General features: G+C 38.2%; 1 protein-coding gene across 6 annotated transcripts in view; it reads left to right on the top strand.

Moving 5' to 3' along the window:
• NFYC (nuclear transcription factor Y subunit gamma) overlaps positions 1-18,514 on the top strand; it is a 65,921-nt gene that overhangs the window by 26,984 nt on the left and 20,423 nt on the right. For all 6 annotated transcript variants that reach the window (XM_070405008.1, XM_070405006.1, XM_070405004.1 and 3 more), the window contains exons 2-3: positions 12,788-12,900; positions 18,345-18,416. In XM_070405008.1, coding sequence (XP_070261109.1) covers positions 12,796-12,900; positions 18,345-18,416 — 177 coding nt within the window. In that variant the 5' untranslated portion in view covers positions 12,788-12,795. The remainder of the gene's footprint in view (positions 1-12,787; positions 12,901-18,344; positions 18,417-18,514) is intronic.

Below are 18,514 nucleotides of genomic sequence, written 5' to 3'. Positions count from 1 at the left end.
ATCAGGAGATAGACACTGTTATTACAGAATTTAGAAGTTGATTAGAAATTGTTAACGTAAAAACATTCAAACCTGTAAAGAATTTTTTGTGAGTTTATTTGAGCCAAACTGTCGACAGTTGCTAGGAAGCAGAACCTCAATGAATTGAGATAATGCTCCAGAGAATGGCAGCGGGGGTGCGAGGGTGGGGGGGAGAGATACACGGACTCCTGGGATTGGATAAAAAGTAAAATGATAGGCACATACTTAAGTGGGTGCATGATAGGTAACAGTCAACAATGAACATGATAACAATAACAATGAAGGAATTTGTGGTATCTGTCCTGGTGCCCAGGCACATTAGGTTGTACCCCAAGGGGTTCAGAAAAAGAGAAGTTACAAGTTACCCAGACATTTCAAGGATATGTTATAGATGCAAAAAGACAGATAGGCTCAGTTAAGGTAAAGGTTGACCTTGTCAGTGAAGATACTGGCCTAGGACGTAACTGCCCACCATAACTGCTTTTAGTTAAAGTTTAATTTCAGACCATCCTTTGTGGTTACTTTAGGTCTCTGAGTTTGCAAGACTGCCATGCAGGCGTTCCTGAGCTTGTCAGGTTAGCATGTGGCCCCTTTTGTCCACAAAATGAAGAACAGAGACTCAGGATGACTCTAAGATTTCAAGCCTGGGTACCTGGAAGAGTTAGAAGGAGCAGGTTTGGGGAAAGAGAAAGATATAATTTTGGATATATGAAGTATGAGTGGCTTTCCTGTAGGACTGGAACTTAAGAGAAATATCAGAATTGGTAATGTATATTTTAAATTTAAGCTCATAGATATTATAGCTGAACTTGGGGAATGGATGGGAGAGAATCGAGGGAGAGAATGGACAGAAGAATCAGAAGAATAAAGCTTCATGTTAGAGATGGAAACAAAAATGGGGGACCTGGAAGTTGAGACATCTAGAAATGAGCATGGCAGAGTCCTCTAGGTCAGTGTTCTAAGATTTTTAATTGCATACTATTATTACCTGAGCATGTAGCTCTTATATATGTATTAATATTCTTTACTATAAAAATTCACTTGGTCATTTTTTTGAATATTAGTTTAGTTGAAACTAGGGAATGTCGGTAATTTCTCTATCCAAGCATACATGAGTAAGTAAAGGTGTCACTGTTTAGTAAAGCCCACATTTTCCTCAGACTACTTAGAACACCATGCATGATCTTGTGACAAGTTAAACTGAGGGCATTGGTATCAGCCCATAGGTTAAATATTCAAAAAGCTAATATTAACATTTTCAGTGTGTGCCTTGAAAAGATTAGAAATACTTACTGCCCTAGAATCTGGCGGCCTTCACTTGTTCTGAGATGTACAAATATTTCCTTGAAATGTTATGCAGCAGTTCCTTGAGATTAGTTATATATATGTATATGTATATTTGTGTGTATGTGTATAACCTGAAGCTTTCTTGTTTAAACTTTAAGGGTACACACACACATACATCTCCAGCCAGTGCGAAGACTAGAGTGATTTTATTTCTGAGTTGCATTGGGTTTAATCTTACTAGTGTTAGCTTTTAAAGTCTCAAATAGAAGAATTCTGTGTGAAGCCAACCATAAATACACATGTAGGAATTTGGCAACATTTGCTTAGCAAGTAATTTATAGCCACATGATCATGATAACAGTGATGAGTAGCACACACAAGATGCCAGGAATAGGATAGCCACATCTGTAGGATTTAGGAGAATTTTTACTATAAGGCGCCTATATTTAGTTTCTAGGCTAGGTGTGTTGTAATTATCCTCAATCTAAAATAAAGGCAATAATAACCCTCAGTCTAGAAAAATAGTGGTAAATTTCCAGCCATCTTACTTGGTTATTTATATCCTGAACTCCATGATTATTTCTTTCCTGGTAATTAAATGACCAAAAGCCCAAGAAGTTACACTTTAAGGTAGTTAATAGTATGTAATGCTTTTACTAGTACATAGTACTTTATAGTTAATGGAGTGATTTTATATTTATTCTCTCATTTGGTATTTACCTAAGGTAGTAGGACAGAGGATTACTACCCCATTTTGGGATGAGGAAACAATAGGCAGAACTTAGTCACATAAGCCCTGTGCTCTTTGCACTGCACCTTGTTATTGTATTTGAAAAACAAGGTAAAGCTGTTCTACCTTATGGGGCTAATTCCTCCTCCCACCTCTGCTTTTCCTGTGCTTCTCTTCCCCCAAAAGGCACACATTTTTAAAAAGGAGGTGGGGAATTTTCTCAGTTCAAATATAATCTTATGTTATAGGACTAAACAAATTGATCATAAAAAGATCAAATATTGAATCAAATTGAATTATTTTTAAAGATTTTGTCAAACAAGATCGGTGATCCAGCCACCTTTTAGAACAAAGCATAACTACTACCAGTGTGTTGGAAAATTGTCCTTCATCAGTCCTAAGCTCATTAAGGTCAGATAGGGTGGTTGAAGGACTTTTTCCAGATACATAGGTTAGAGTTGTGTTGTGTGTTCTATGGTGTTCCATAGCTTGTACATGCATACTTTATAGTATGTATTGAGCACCTCTAGATTTGGATTCTTATCTTGAACCACAGAGATTGGTGTTTTTAGATAAGTCATGGTGTTTTTAAATAATCAGTTATTTTATAGTTTTTAGTTGTGATTTATATTCCTTGCTTTAGAACAAAGGAGTTCCACCATGTTCACAATGTAGCAATAGTTATAATTTGGAGGACTACATAAATTTAGCAAGATGATATGGAACCATCTCCAATAAAGGGGCTAGGCTAAGGCTATTCCTCTGAACTATTGTATAGTGAAAAAATAGAGTGACTGACTTCCCATCATTAGGCCTCCAGAGAGAGTAGACTTTGAGCTTGATCTGCCAGAACTTTTCATCTCCACTCTGGATTGGTGACCAGATATCTCCTAGTCCCAGTCCTTGTGGACAACTGCAGCTTTAACAAGCTTGAAAACCTTAAGTTTTCTACTTTGAAATGTCTTAAGAATCTGGCATCTTGGTATTTCGGAGTACGTTTTCCAGGAGAAGGATCAGGAAATCTAAAGGTAAAAGGCTTAGTGGACTTATGTTTCAGGCTGAGAAGACCCACAGGTTCTTGAGTTTTTGGCCCTCTACTGAGTTATCACTTCTAAAGAGGGAAAACATGCAGTGAAAGAGCACAGAACTGAGAATCAGAGCATATGGGTTTTAGTTCCAGCTTTGGCATATACTTGCCCTGGGACCCAAGGCAAGCCCCTCAGTCTATCTGGATAAAGTATCTTTATCTGTCAGATGGGAATATCAGTACCTGTGCTGTGTTTGCAGTGAAAAACAAATGAGATAATGTAAAGAAAACTACAAAGTGTAAAGCATGTACAAATGTAAGAGATTAGCATAACCATCTCAGTTGCTTTGCACTCTTTGAAGTGGTCTTTACATTCTCAGTTCCAGACAGCTGTATGCACGGGGATGAGAGATTTAGGATTTGGCTGGCTTGGATTTTTATTTTCTCATACCCACCCTCCTCCTCCCTGTCCCCCTTTCAACATTTAAATCAATGATAAAAGACACTAAGCAGAGAGCAAAATTCAGTGTGTCTGTGAATCAAGAATCCATACAGCCAAATCAATACAGCCAAGCTCATCTTGACATTCTTTTAACCCCACACAGGATTTTAATTGAGAAATCTCTGAGGGTGATGATAAGCCATCTGGCTTGTGTATGAGGCTTGGTACGTTTTGCAACCTTCTAATGTATTTTCCCATTTGTGTGCTGCAGCTGCCCTGTGAGGTGCTGCTGTAGGTGAGCACAGACTTAAGAAGTTAAGTGACTTACCCAGGATCATAAACATACTAGTGAACTGGTGCACTAGTATGAAAGGAAATTAATTAGAAGGTGGTTGGTGGGGCAGGAATGGGCAAGACAGGCCGGACACAGCCTGGAGCCAACCTCCCACGGTCCCTCCCCAGCGTCTGCGTCTGGAGTGAGTGGGGTCCCTCTGGCAGGTGGGGTCCCTTGGCCTGGCCTGCGGGGATTGGGCCGAAACCGGCTCTCCAACATCCCCCGAGGGGTCCCGGAGTGCTAGAGGGCACTCTGCAAAGTTGCTGTAGTACAGGGTGTGGAACACAAACGCAAGTGTGCAGTAAACCAGATTCAGGGCCGACAAGTGCCCCAGCAACAACATAACCTACGGCCGAAGGTGGAATCACGAAGCCCCGTGAGGTCAATGTGCGTCATATTGACTGGTCAGATGGTGGGAGGGACACTTAGCATATTAGCCTTTATATAGAGAGATAGATAGCAGGTTAGTGGCCAGAGAATAAGACTTTCCAGGTCCAGTACATTTTCTGTATTTACCCTTGTACTTTACTACCCCCTCACTGTTGGCAGCTGAGTATCCATTGGTGCTACTGACTGACCTAGAGACATTAAAAGGGGAAGGAAAAATAGAAAAGTGTTTTAGAGTGTGGAAAGAGACAACAGAGAAATAAAAGAAAGATGCTTACATAATAGGAGACCCCAGTGCCATTAGCATCTTCTCTTTTATGCTTGCCACAGAGATGTTGGGAGCAGGGAACAAGTGGGTAAAAATAATCTTTGGGTTAAGGATTCTAAGTCAGTTAAAAGCTGAGACTGCTCATCTCTCTGAACAGTTTGAAAGGACATAAACCTTAAAACTGCAAATGAACAGCTATGCTAAAGAACAGAATTTAAGAACTTTGCATTTTTGACTCCACCACTTACTATATTGTGCCCCGAGTTAGCAACTTAAAATACCCATCCTCAGCTTTCCTATCTGTAAAATTGGAATAATATTAACATCTTTATCACTAAGCTGAATAACGATCAATTGAGGGTAATGTATGTGATAAGTAGTTTGTACCTCTAAAGCAGTGGTCCTCAACCTTGTGGCCCTTTAAATGCAGTTCCTCATGTTGTGACCCAACCATAAAATTATTTTCGTTGCTACTTCATAACTGTAATGTTGCTACTGTTATGAATCGTAATGTAAATATCTGATATGCAGGATGGTCTTAGGCGACCCCTGTGAAAGGGTCATTCAATCGCCAAAGGGGTCGCGACCCACAGGTTGAGAACCGATGCTCTAAAGCTCTTAGGTTGGCATCTTTGAAACATTCTTCAGAATCACACTTCTCACTTCTCCTGAGCATACACAAACACAGGATCCTTCCAGAAGCTGGACAGAGGTTGTTCTCAGGGTTTCTGAGTCTTATACAGGATCCAGTAAGTAAAATGGCTCTTTGTTTTAGGATAGAATTTGACTCGGGCTACAGGCACTATTTCTGTTTCTAGCTCATGTCAGAATTCTCTTTCAGGCTCAGGGCCTGAAAAACCAGTTACTCATCATTCTTTCTGCAAGAATTTATTTATTCCTATTAGATTGGAGGGTCAAAGAGATTAACAAATATTTCTTTGGGGCAGAGGGTCTAGCCCAGCTTATTCCTGATGGAGAATGAACAGGTGAGGGAGTCGTATACAGCTGTGTGATTTAGGGCAAGCTTCTCAGCCTCTGGCACTCAATTCTCTATCAGTAAATGGGGATTAACACTGCCTTTATCATGGAAGGATTCGATGAAATAAAACTCTTAAATATCCTTTAGAACTGGGTTCTAAATGTTACTTGGCCCTTTTTTGTAAAGGGCCAGATAATATTTTCAGCTTGCAGGTCATAAGATTTCTGTTGTAACACTTCAACTCTAATGTTATAGTGTGAAAGCAGTCAGAGACAATGTAAATGAATAAGGGTAGCAGTCTCCATTAAAACTTAATTTACAAAAGGAGGCTGCAGACCTTTGCATTAGAATACTTCACTAAAATATATGGTCTTTTCCCCCATCATACAAATACCGATAGTGTTTTATTGTTGTCATATATGCAGGGATGGTTTAAGTTGAACATTGATGAAGGAATGAGGAAGAAAGTATATGAAGTAAGATATTTACATACCATTTCTATTCCACAGAAACGGGTTTTAAAATGTACGGTTCCTGGCTTCCTGTCAGTTTCATTGCTTATACCAGTTCCTATGCCATCATTTATAATGATGTTATGATCTAGCCACTGTTTAAAAGATTACATTGTAGTAGCTAGCAAACAGAAACATGTTTTTGTTTTTGAAGGAAAAGTTTCTGCTGCTGGTTTAAAAATGTGTTGGTGTGAGCAGATCTTTAGGAAGAGCAGTGTGCAGCCAGTTCCAACTGTTAGTCTTTGGGGAAGCATGCTTTTTCCAGTAGGTGGTTTGAAAAGCTTCATACTTAGCCTCTTAGAGCTAGAGACAGACACACACTCAAACCCTAAACTTGGCACTAATCAGGAAAGAGGTCTCTAGTAAGGCTACATTATTCATTCTTAGAGTAATGGGTGTCATCTATATCTAGTTATGTAAGGGTTTGGAACTTAGTAAGGTTTCTGGCACTAAGCTTAATGCTTTCTTGTTTAAGTAGAAACCTTAGATGAGCTTAAATAGACTGTTGAACCCTCTTTTCTGGCTAGTCATCCTGCCTTCCTTTGTATTATTCATTTAGTGACTTATAGGCCTTCCATATCAGACCACCCGTCAGCATATTTATGTGTTCAGTATACATCAGTCCTGGAGTGGCTCAGTGGAGTGACTGGTTCAAGACGACCAGTAGTGGGCAGCAGGCCAGTTCACAAACATAGGCCTTTTGATTTCCAGAGCAGTGTTATGTTTCTTTTTCTGAAATTGTCAATTTGAGGTTGGTTTTATTATGGAAAGGATATACCTCCTTAAGGCTCGAAATGTTTTTTCAGCCATGATTGATAATGGCATATATCCTTCTGTGTAAACATGAGGACCAAATTGTCTGTTAGTAGAATTATTGTTTTGAAAATCTTAGTTCTCAAATTTAGTTTTAATTTTTCTTTGTAGTTTGGAAGAATATCTAAAGTAGCAAGCACAAATTAGCTTTAATCCTACCCCTTTTCTTCTTATCCATCTAACTACTCATATTAATATTCCTTCTTTCTCTTAAACTCTCTCTCATCATTTGAAATATAACATCCCAATAGTTTAGCTAATTCAAATAAAGAAACCTGGAACTAACTTTGATAATTACCTGAAGCAGCACTGGAACATAAAATGCATGTGATACTACCGACTGGGCTTTAAAATAAAAATCTTGTCATCTCATGACATAGGAAAACATTATTAAAATGCAAGTCAAAAAGGGAGTGAAGAAGATATGGGCTTTGAACATAGGGAGATACTTGTTGGAATATGTTAAGTTGAAGAAACAGGAATAATTGAGGACACTCATAGCAGCCTAAAAGCTGCAAGTTTGATGAGGGGGCAGGGGGGACATTAAGGAGAAAGATGGTAACAATGTTTAGATTTGTTTTTCATTCAGAACAGGGCTAAGACATATTGCTTATGCTTGACAATGAGAGCATTATTTCTTAGGTAAAACTTGACTGGGATGAGTCAGCTCTTATACTTCAGTAGAAGCAGCATTGGTCAAGGGATTTATTTTAGGAGAGCTTTCTGTGGTTTTTTTTCTTGAGTAGTTGTGATATTAGGGTTTTAAAGTATTATCGCCCCAAAACATCTAATTTGGTTTTAGTTCAAAGAGCTGTATTGTGGGTTTAGGCATATTATAAAGGACTTTTGTAGAGAGAATGGGGTAAATGCTAAGATATAGGAGAGCTAAAATCTAAAGGTATAGAGTTTTAGAAATTAGGGAATTTGCACTAAAACCTTATATTTGTTTGTATTTTGTGAGGACAATCATTTTGATACATCCTTTCCATGTCCAGGCATATCACTAAGGGAGGCAAGCATGGTCCCTGGTCAAAAGCAAAAGTTTGAAAGATTTCTAAGAGAATCTTAAAAGAGGAGCACTAGCCCTGGCTGGTTTGGCTCAAGTGGATGGAGCATCGGCCCACTGGGGACAGAGCCCGCAACCCAGGCCGGAATCAAATCCCGGGACCCTTCAGTCTGCAGGCTGACGCTCTATCCACTGAGCCAAGCCGGCCAGGGCTTGATGTTTCTTTCTATCTCTCTTTCCCTCTGCCTTCCTCTCTGAAATCAATAAAAATATATAATACATATATAAAAAAAGAGGAGCACTCTACTGGGATATTTTGAAAACTGCGTAGGTCTCTTTTTCTTTCTTCAAGAATGATGAACAGTAACTGGATATTCAAATGACAGCTAGATTGGCCACCACTGAGTGATCTGATTGAATCATCTCATTTCCTCCATGGTTTTCTCCTTATTGTCCTGGTAATGGGTGGCCAAACAGGTATTTGCCCTCCTCCTACTTACCTATTATCATAAATCTGTCCTGGTCTCCTTTCTTTCTTTTTTTAAATAATTCTTTATTGTTGAAAGTATTACATATGTTCCCTTTTTACTCTCATTGACCCCCTCCAGCCCACCCCCGTCTCCCACCCCAGGCCTTAACCATCCTATATCCTGGTTATCCTGGTCTCCTTTCTGAGAAGGTTCTGACTTTCAAAAGATTTATATTTGAGGAATTGTAGGCAGCCATGCTTTCTGCCTTCCAGTCTGCCTTACAAAGTTTAGGACCGACCGTGTGTGTGTGTGTGTGTGTGTGTGTGTGTGTGTGTGTGTGTGTGTCGGTACCCGGGTGTCTGGACCCCGTATCCTTCCAATTATGTGGATTTCTGATTATAATCCTTACTTTAAAGGCCCATCAGGAACCTTGTTTATTTTGTATAACCACTTCCTTTGGTTGTTCAAACACTCCCAATAAGTCTATTTCAGGGCCAAGCTTTCCAAGAGGCCTCTTTTTCTCAGAAAGGCCATACCCAGCAACTCTCTTGCCCTTTTATTTGGGATAATTATCAGACTGCATGCTAGATGCTTTGAGGAATCCAGAAATGAATCAGGTCCTAGCCACAAGGAGCTTGTAAACCAGAAAAAGAAATGATAAGACATATACATAAGTAATGATCATACAAGCTAATGTGGTGAGGGCAGAAAGAGATTACTGATCAAGGGCTCTAGGTTCATAAGGAGTAATCACTTCCAGAGGGGGGTATTTAGAGAAGACTTGTGGAGAGATGGCGATTGAGTTGAACATTGGAGCAATAGCCTTTGCATGATGGACTCTGATATTTCCCTTTCTAGCTTTGAAAAGCAAACTGTTTTTGTGGGTTTAGGCATATTATAAAGGACTTTAAATAAATTTAAAGTTTTTAAAAACATAAATTAATAGGTATTGGGAGTTGAGATTGCATCTAGCAACAACCATTCAATATTTCATCTGATCCTGAAGTCTTTACTAAATAGTTAGGGAGTCTATTCAAGTACCTATGAAGTAATTAATGAACATGAATTATAGGTCTACAGTGATAAATTTACAATCAATAATGAATTAAATCTGGAAAATTCTATACTGAAGTTTTCATCAGAATGATCTAAGTTAATGTGGCTTGGTCTTAGGGCAGTTTTGTCCTTGTCAACTATATATAAGTAGTTTTATCCCATCATAGAGATAGCAATTTAAAAATGGAATCAAAAGGGTCGTGGAATAGAAATCTCTTTCTTACTTTAAAATACATACTTTTTCTCATCATCCTAGAAGATGAACCTAGCATATTTTCCATGGGCTGTAGATGTTATAAATACACTAATTGCAACAAAATCTGTTTTGTTGCAATTAATATATTAATTATAAAGATAAGTGATAAGATTAAGCCTGCTTTATATTTTTTAACTTTTTGTGATGCTTGGTGAACAAAAGCTGTTTGTGTTTATGATTAAGTTCTGTTATTTTATTTTATTTTTTTAAATATATTTTATTGATTTTCCACAGAGAGGAAGGGAGAGAGATAGAGAGTCAGAAACATCCATGAGAGAGAAACATCGATCAGCCGCCTCCTGCACATCTCCCACTGGGGATGTGCCTGCAACCCAAGCACATGCCCCTGACCGGAATCGAACCCGGGACCCTTCAGTCCGCAGGCTGACGCTCTATCCACTGAGCCAAACTGGTTTCGGCAAGTTTTGTTATTTTAATGTTAAGTTTTACCTTGGTCAGAAAATATTAAAAACCTCAGTTTGTTTTCATAAAATCTTTTGCTTGAGATTTGGTCTGTTTTTTAAAGGCCCATGTAAAAACTGGACCTGCTTTAAGGAAAGCCTTTGGAATCAAAGTACTCACGTTTTCTAGGAATTTACAGTAACAATTTGTGTTCTTCCAATAGGTATTAAAAGAAGTAACTACTAATCATTTCTGTGCAAAGATGCTAGAAAATATGCCCCAAACTTTTTTGTCTTTTTCTTCAGGATAGCATCTTCTGTTTCTAATGAGGAGAGTATCTTTAAAGTCAGGAATTTATAAAAAGAGGTTCTTGGATAGAAAAATCATAAAAGCTGTAATTCTAAATCCAAAGCTCAATTGGAACTTGGCAAATTCAACTTAATGTATAGAATAGAACTGTCCAAAGCTGAACAGAATGCCTTACCAGTAAGCTAGTTTCCCAGAACTGGAGAGGGATAAGCTCATATTTAAACTAAATGACTACTTAGGGGGGGATTGAGTGGGCTGGGCAGAGGTTGAAGTAGAGCTGTGAGCATTTTTAGAGGAGTGGGCCTGGGTGGCTCTTAATGTCTTTTCCAGTCCTAACCTTCTATAATACACTAAAATATAAAGGACATTTTTATTGATGAATTTTGTGCTTATCTAATTCAGATGGGCTTCTCAAGTTAAAAACGTAACCTTTAACTCATTTTTGAGTTTCAGAAATATTTAACTTCTATTTTGTACATAAATCCCCACTTCAACAGTGTGAGGCTCTGAACCAGCCAACGAGGACATTCGAGATCTATTGACTACCCATATGTTTGTGAATTGATTGCGCCAAGACATCCTTAGTAGGGGTAATGCAGAATTTAATATCAGACTGTGCACAGGTGGTTTTAAAAGTGTTTCTTGAATTGTTCACCTTTGTAACAATTGTTGGGAGAGATCAGAGGACATCACAAAGTTGTCACCAATTTTCTAAATCTCACAAACCTTTACACTCAAACTAAACCCATTTATCGTTAGCAAGAATACAAGATATCACACTGGCAATTGTGACTGTAGTAGTTTGCATGGCAGATTTTGCTAAGATCAGGCCTGCTCATAGATCCATACAATAAAAGGTTATATTCTTATTTTAAAATTTTAAGGAATTATTTTCATTTCCAGAAAGATTTTTTTATTTGCCCCATTTTAAAAGGTTAGTGAGTCTCACTTTTTTCATTGTCATGAGTATCTCGTAAGACTCTATTAATAACAATAAATAATTAAACTTCTCTAGATTATCTTGATATCTTTGTTCTCAGTACACCTAAGAGAATAATGTAATAGGTTATTCGCATATGGTGATAAGTGAAAATGTAATGGAAGCTGAGTTGAGGACCTTAGTTGGTTATTTAGGACTCAGGATTTTATCTAGTCGTTTCCAACTGTGATTCAACACTCTTCACTTAATTCCCTCTCAAAACTCTAAGATCATATTGTTTCCTAGTACTTAGAGTTCCTGTTGATGTATAGAGCTTCTTCTGTAGGCCTCCAGCACTAGAAATTGGCTCCAAGCCATTTCCCATTACATCATCACCCACTAATGTCATTACATCGGAGTGAAATCTGCTTTGAAGATTGTACTCTTGTTTTCTTTCCATTTCTTTCCTTTTATCATTTTCTTTAGAAGGAAAAGGAAAAAATCAGAGACCTCTAGAACATTTCAAACATTTGAATGAGTCAAATGTCCTCACAGACTAAACCTAGATTTAGCAGCCTTCATTCCACTCTGCTGATGGAATGATCTGCCCAGCATGTATCCACATGGACCCTGGAAAGTAACATGTTTGGTGCTCTTCTTTCAGCCCTTCAGAATTAGTTCTTAATGATTTATACACTGAGTGGCCAGATTATTATGACCACCCCATCAGTACAATTAAGTGAATTAGTTATACAAATAATAATAATAATAATTTTAAAAAAACCTTGAGAGTATTTGTTTAGGAAGTTTTCAATATTCAGTATTTTTGGAAGTGTCAATGAAGCACTGATGGGGTGGTCATAATAATCTGGCCAGTCCTAATAATCTGGCCACTCAGTGTATAGTTCTCCACCAGCATCCTGTCACTGGCATTATTAAACCTTTTCAAATAATTTCACAGAATAGAAATTCTTAGGACATCACTAAGTTTCTAGTTCTTTGTGTTTGATTAAACTGTTTTTTGCATTTAAGTATTTGCTGGGTAAGCATTTAAGACATCTGGAGTTTTTTACTTTCCCCCTGGAATCTTTTAAGGCATTACAATATTATCTACAGTTATAGCTGAAGTGGGGATCCTAACTGATCTTCTTTTGAACCCATCAAAAAGCAGTTGACTGAATGTAGGTTCTGACCCTCTTCTTTCTATTCTAAATTTAATTCCCCATTGTTGCAAAGTTAAATGAGTCCAGCCTGCATGGGTCAGTGATTGAGCATTGACCTAGGAAACAGGAGGTCAAGATTCGATTCCCGGTCAGGGCACATGCCCAGGTTGCAGGCACCATCCCCAATGCGGGGCATGCAGGAGACAGCCAATCGGTGATTCTCATCATTGATGTTTCTATCTCTCTTTTCCTCTCCCTTCCTCCCTGAAATCAATAAAAATATATTTAGAAAAACAAAAGTTAAATGAAGTAGTGTAAATATCCACAAGGAAAGATATAAATAACGGACAGAAAGTCTGACTTTATTATTATTTTTAATGTGTCTCATGTATGTATTTGTTTTCAGTTGTCAAAATGTCCACAGAAGGAGGATTTGGTGGTACCAGCAGCAGTGATGCCCAGCAAAATCTACAGTCCTTCTGGCCTCGTGTCATGGAAGAAATACGGAATTTAACAGTGGTAAGAAAGAAGGAGAAACTTTTTAAAAGAGTCTAAAGAGTTATGAGATGAATAACCAAAACATAGACTAAAACGTGTAATCTCAAGCACATTTACAAAGGCATAATTTATTTCTGATCTCTGTGTTCACATGTGGTTTTCCACAGAAAAGTCACTCTTTCTCTTCTGCAGTCTAAAGGTGATGGTTTTATCTAAACTGTCTTAGATATAAAAGAGAAGGGAGGAAAAATAAAATTATAAAATTATTACTGGGGTCTATTGTTCATATTTTAAGGGGATAATCTCATGGTTAAGTTTATCAGGTTTTAGTGCTGGGGTCCGCCTGGTGTAAAACTAGTGCCCTTCTAGAGTGTGGTCGGATTAGGCCAGTATAGCAAGTCTACTTTCCAGCTGAGCACAGAACCAGAAATCCAAAATCAGGCAGGTGGCCAGAGAAACTCTGGAGGTTCAAACTCAGCTCTTAACTTTTCTGTATTTTGTTGGGCTTTGATTTTTTTTTTTTTAATATATTTTATTGATTTTTTACAGAGAGGAAGGGAGAGAAATAGAGAGTTAGAAACATCGATGAGATAGAAACATCAATCAGCTGCCTCCTGCACATCTCCCACCGGGGACGTGCCCGCAACCCAGGTACATGCCCTTGACCGGAATCGAACCCGGGACCCCTCAGTCCGCAGGCTGACGCTCTATCCACTGAGCCAAACCGGTTTGGCTGATTTTTTTTTAATTGTGGAAAAAAACACAGAACAAAATCTACCATCTTAACCTTTTAAAAATGTATAGTTCAGTAGTGTTAAATATATATTTACATTGCTGTGGATCATCTCTCCAGGATTTTTTCATCTTGCAGAACTGAAAGTCTATACCCATTAAACAACAACTACCCTTTCCTCCTCTCCCCAGCCCCTGGTAACCACCATTCTACTTTCTGTTTCTATGAATTTCACCAGTCTTAAATGCCTCATATACATGGGATCATACAATATTTGTCTTGTTGTGATTGGCTTATTTCAGTTAGCATAATGTTCTCATGATTCATCCATGTTCTAGCATGTAATTGGATTTCTTTCCTTCTTAAGTCTAAATAATATTCCATATATATGTATATTTGCTATATTTTATTTATCCATTTATCTGCCTTTCTCTATGGCACATGAAGGTATCTGCTTCTCCGACTGCATCTCTCTGCCTGTGTAATGTTGTCAGATATTTTAGCATTTAGTCTGTGCCTATCCAGAACTCACTAGCACTTATAACCAGACTTCCTCAGATATGTCAGAGCCTCTTAGGTTGACATCTCAACATGTCTAACAGATTTTTAAAATATCTATATGTTCAGATTATCCAAACATAAATAAAACGTATGAGAGTATTCACAAGCTGTCGGTGGTCTCTAAGACTGGGACAAAGATTATTCTAAAACAACGAATTGAAATTTGCTAGGTGATATATATTACATGATATATTAGAAATCCTGGCCCCAGTCAATTTGGTCTGAGTTCTGCAAAAGCAATTTATCTTTCCTCTCAGGGTGGCCATCATGCTCTCTTTACTCCGTAATTGTGCGTAAATCCAGGTAGTGTCCAGCTGGAACTGAAGTTGGTCAAAAATCATACCTAAATGATTGCACACCAGAATGATTGTGTAAAATACCATCTTTCTGCTCGACAGAGCTCTGGAAATAATAATTCACAGACTTTTTGGCATTGGATTTTATTCCTCTAGACCTCTTCGAAAGTGGACAAGAGAAAGCTAAGTTTGTCTTTTGGGGAGTAGATGGGGAGGCAACAACGCTGAATCTTGAAAAAGAAAAATCTAATTCTCCCCTAACTTACTCCGTACGATTCAGCCTCCAATTAGCTGTAATGTAATGCTGAGGTCACTTTCTTTTATTTACCAGTTACATCTTTTCATTCTTCAGTGCCTCCAGATTAGACAGTGGTATTTTTAACATTATAGTCAAATCAGATAACCATTTAAAGAAAAACTTGGAGGTGTGAGGTTTATGGATTATTACAAAACAGGGCCTGTGTTGTTTGAGCCCTTCTTGTAGAGCAGTGTTTCTGAAACTTGATTGTCTTAATGAACCACATGAGGATCTTGTTAAAATATAGATTTTGATATAGTAAGTTTGGAGCAGAGCCGGAGATTCTGCATTTCTTCTGAGTTCCCAGGCGAAGCCATTGCTGACTTTGAGTAGTAAGACTTTAAAAGCAGCAGTGGCCGTTAACACTGACTGTGGATCCCCAGTCACCAGGGGCGTTTTCAAAAATCGTGATGCCAGAAATTCCGGATTCAGTTAGTCTGGGACAGAACCCAGGCATCTTGATTTTCAAAAGCTCTCCAGGTGATTCTAACATGCAGCCAAGATTGAGAATCATTGCTTTTGAGAGGATTCAATCCTGTCTTGCTGGAGTATCTGGCTGGATAGGCCTGGAAAAGATTTCTCATCATTATTTGAAACTCTGGATTTTCTTTAGTGCAGCCTGAGACCCATTGGCTTTTCTTTGGCTCTGAACTCTCATTGAATGAATTCAGACTTCTTGAAACTCAGCAGTTTCAGATGGCAGTATTTTTAATGGAGTTCTTTTGTTGTGATCAAGAGCACAGAAATGTTCTGAGAGAGAATCTGCTTTTCCATTTGCTGATAACACTACCAAGAGTAGAGTCAGTCTGTCTCAGTTGTCTTTCACTTGGATCAGCATCAGGAGAAGTTAGCACATGAGTTGCATGGTTGCCAATGATGAGGGAACATTGAATTGAAAGCCAATTTAGTGGACATCAGTATGCTGATAATTAAGGGCTCCCCTCTCCAATAAGGTTATCGTAAACTCTTACATGTGACTGGAAAGCTAGGATGAGATTATAGAAAACTGGGCTATTGTCAGTAATAATGAACCACATACACACATATATCTTTCTTTTTTCCAAATATTTTTTTTTTATTGATTTCAGAGAAGAAGGGAGAGGGAGAGAGAGATAGAAACATCAATGATGAGAATCATTGATCGGCTGCTTCCTGCACGCCCCCCTACTGGGGATTAAGCCGGCAACCCGGGCATGTACCCTTGACCGGAATCGAACCCAAGACCCTTCAGTCCGTGGGCCGATGCTCTATCCACTGAGCCAAACCGGCTGGGGCACACACACACATATATCTGAAGATCCACTTTTCACATACTGTCCCTTTAGAGCTCAAGGTTTGGGGATTATGAGAAAGTGTCTTGCAAAAGAAAAGGTTGGAGTGGGCTTAGAGCAGAGCTTTTTGTAAATTTCTGCCTCACTTTATACTTCTCCAAGGTGGGAATTATATAATTTCTTTATCTTTGACCCTTTCTTGTTGCTTTTGATTAAAGACTAGTCTTATAGAAATTCTGAAAGTGGTATTTTACTCTTTCAAGTTGGGGAAGAAGGTCTTTTTTTTATCAGTTTTGGGGTTTTGATTAAGTAATCTTGGAACAAACTTGTGGAAATTATATTCACTAACCAAGTCAAATAAGAGTGCACTTGCAAGAGAGCTGAATCTTATGGTCTTAATCTTGTGTTGTATATGTCATCCTGGGAGGCCTTTCAAAGGAATTATCATCCCCAGCATTGTCTTTGGGATTTCTGTTTAGCATCATCATATTTTGTGATATGCCACACATGAAGGAAGACCAGTGATTGATTTCTGTGGTAAATGTTTTGTTTTTTAAATCCCTTTAGGGTCTGGCCTCAATCCAGCATTCTCTTTCGTGTTGCTCCCCTCTGTACTAAGGTCATATATCTAAAACTTAAATAGGCCCTGTTTTGTGGGTCTCTGTGCTTCTGTGCATGCTGCTCCCTCTGTCTGAATATTAATTCTCTATTTTTCCAACAAGCAAATTTGTAGCATCCCTTATACACAATTCAGATGTCAGCCTCTCTGTGGAACATTTGCCAACTCCTCTTGCTCACTCCAACCCCCCATTGCCAGCTGGTATTTTCTTCTTTGTTTCTGTGGGATTTTACACCCCCATTCTAATATAATATATGGTGTTTTAATGTTTTTATGTGACCGTCTCTAACAATTAAACTATAAGCTGTTCAAAGGTAAGTATAGATTTGCATCTTTCACATAGTAGCACATATCATATTAGTTGAGTTACATGAATGAGTAAATGAAAGAGGAGAAAACAAATAAGAATAGAAAGAATGTGTCCTGCTCTCCTTTTGGTAAAAATTTAATAAACTGGAGTTCTAAACATCTGCCACTCCAGGGTTAGTTTTAGTAGAGGCTTCATGGAAAATATTGACACCTACTTTGGAAAATGAAAAGATGAAAAATTGGTGTTGGAAGTTTGTAGAGGTGAGTGATAGCCAGTAGCCAAGCAGCTTGTTGAGTTTGTGTGGGGAAATTAGATGTCTTGGTGTGCATTTTATCCTAATTGTTGTTCTTCCCTTCTGTAATTATAAAATGGGTTCTGGGAAGGCTGTTTATGTTTTTCACTAGTACCCCCTTCTTTAACATTTAGTTGAGGTTTGCTGTTGGTCTTGGAAAAGAAAGTTTACTTTTTTGTTGTTAATTATACCAAATCTCAAATAGTAGCTGCTCTTTCTATAATGTGATGATGCAAAGTCCCATGTGAACATAATTGGATTTGGTGTGAGTCACATTTCAGAACACTTACAGAATCAATCATTTGACACCTAGTCTCAGCAGGGATTTTGCTGATTTTAGCTAATCTCTGCCTTTGCACCTTTTTCTTCATTGCAGCTCTGAAACCCAGAATTGATTTTTAATTCTAGAATTGCATTCATCATTGAGCATGCTTTGAAATACCAGTAGTATCGAAATAAAACAAAAAAGGGCTTAATCACAAATAATTGAGTAGTGCTGATCAAAAAGCTCTTTCCTAAATCCTATCCACAGTAAAGTTGATGTGGTTTTCCCCAGCCCAGTCTTGTTTTTTAAGAAAAAAAGTGCCAGGGCTATTCCAAAAAGCCAGCTGATAAATTTACCCTCACCCCTCTTCCATAATCTTCTAACCCACCCCCACCCCCCTAAGCTAATTTTGGAAACACGCCCTTAGGGAGTTCCTCCCTAATTTCTGGTGTCAGGTTAGAGCAAAAGTCAGAAGAAGAGAACTGTGGGTCACTGTGGTCAGGTAATGCTGGCACTTGCAATCCTCAAGTAGAAGAAAAAACTGGCAACTTAGAGGAATGAATTTTTGCTCCTGAGGCAAAAATCACATTTGAATCTGCTAAAAGCCATCATAAGTTTATCCTGAAACCCTTTAATTGTTTAAAGCTCTACATGGGTTAAGAATTTTGCTAGGAGCTTGTATTTTCTTCATTTTATCTGTACCTTCTGTCCTGCCATATTTCCTAAAAGGAAGGACTAAGCCAATCAGTGTGCTTCCTGATGCCTGTTTTGCCCTATTGATTGTCCCCACCATTTATGCACCTTTTGTTACTCATTTCAGAAAGATTTCCGAGTACAGGAACTGCCATTGGCTCGTATTAAGAAGATTATGAAACTGGATGAAGATGTGAAGGTGAATTTACGTTCATTTTTATTTATATTGAAGCTAAAATGATGGGTGGGTTATTGCTCATTTCTCTAGAGCTCAAATTTAATTAAATAAAAAAGAAA

Source organism: Myotis yumanensis, unplaced genomic scaffold (genome assembly GCF_028538775.1).
Source record: "Myotis yumanensis isolate MYYU_CA2020_CCGP unplaced genomic scaffold, mMyoYum1.0.hap1 SCAF_2, whole genome shotgun sequence".
In the NCBI taxonomy this organism is placed as follows: domain Eukaryota; kingdom Metazoa; phylum Chordata; class Mammalia; order Chiroptera; family Vespertilionidae; genus Myotis; species Myotis yumanensis.
The sequence above is the reverse complement of the archived record's forward strand: the minus strand, read 5'-3'. Positions and strand labels throughout refer to the sequence as shown.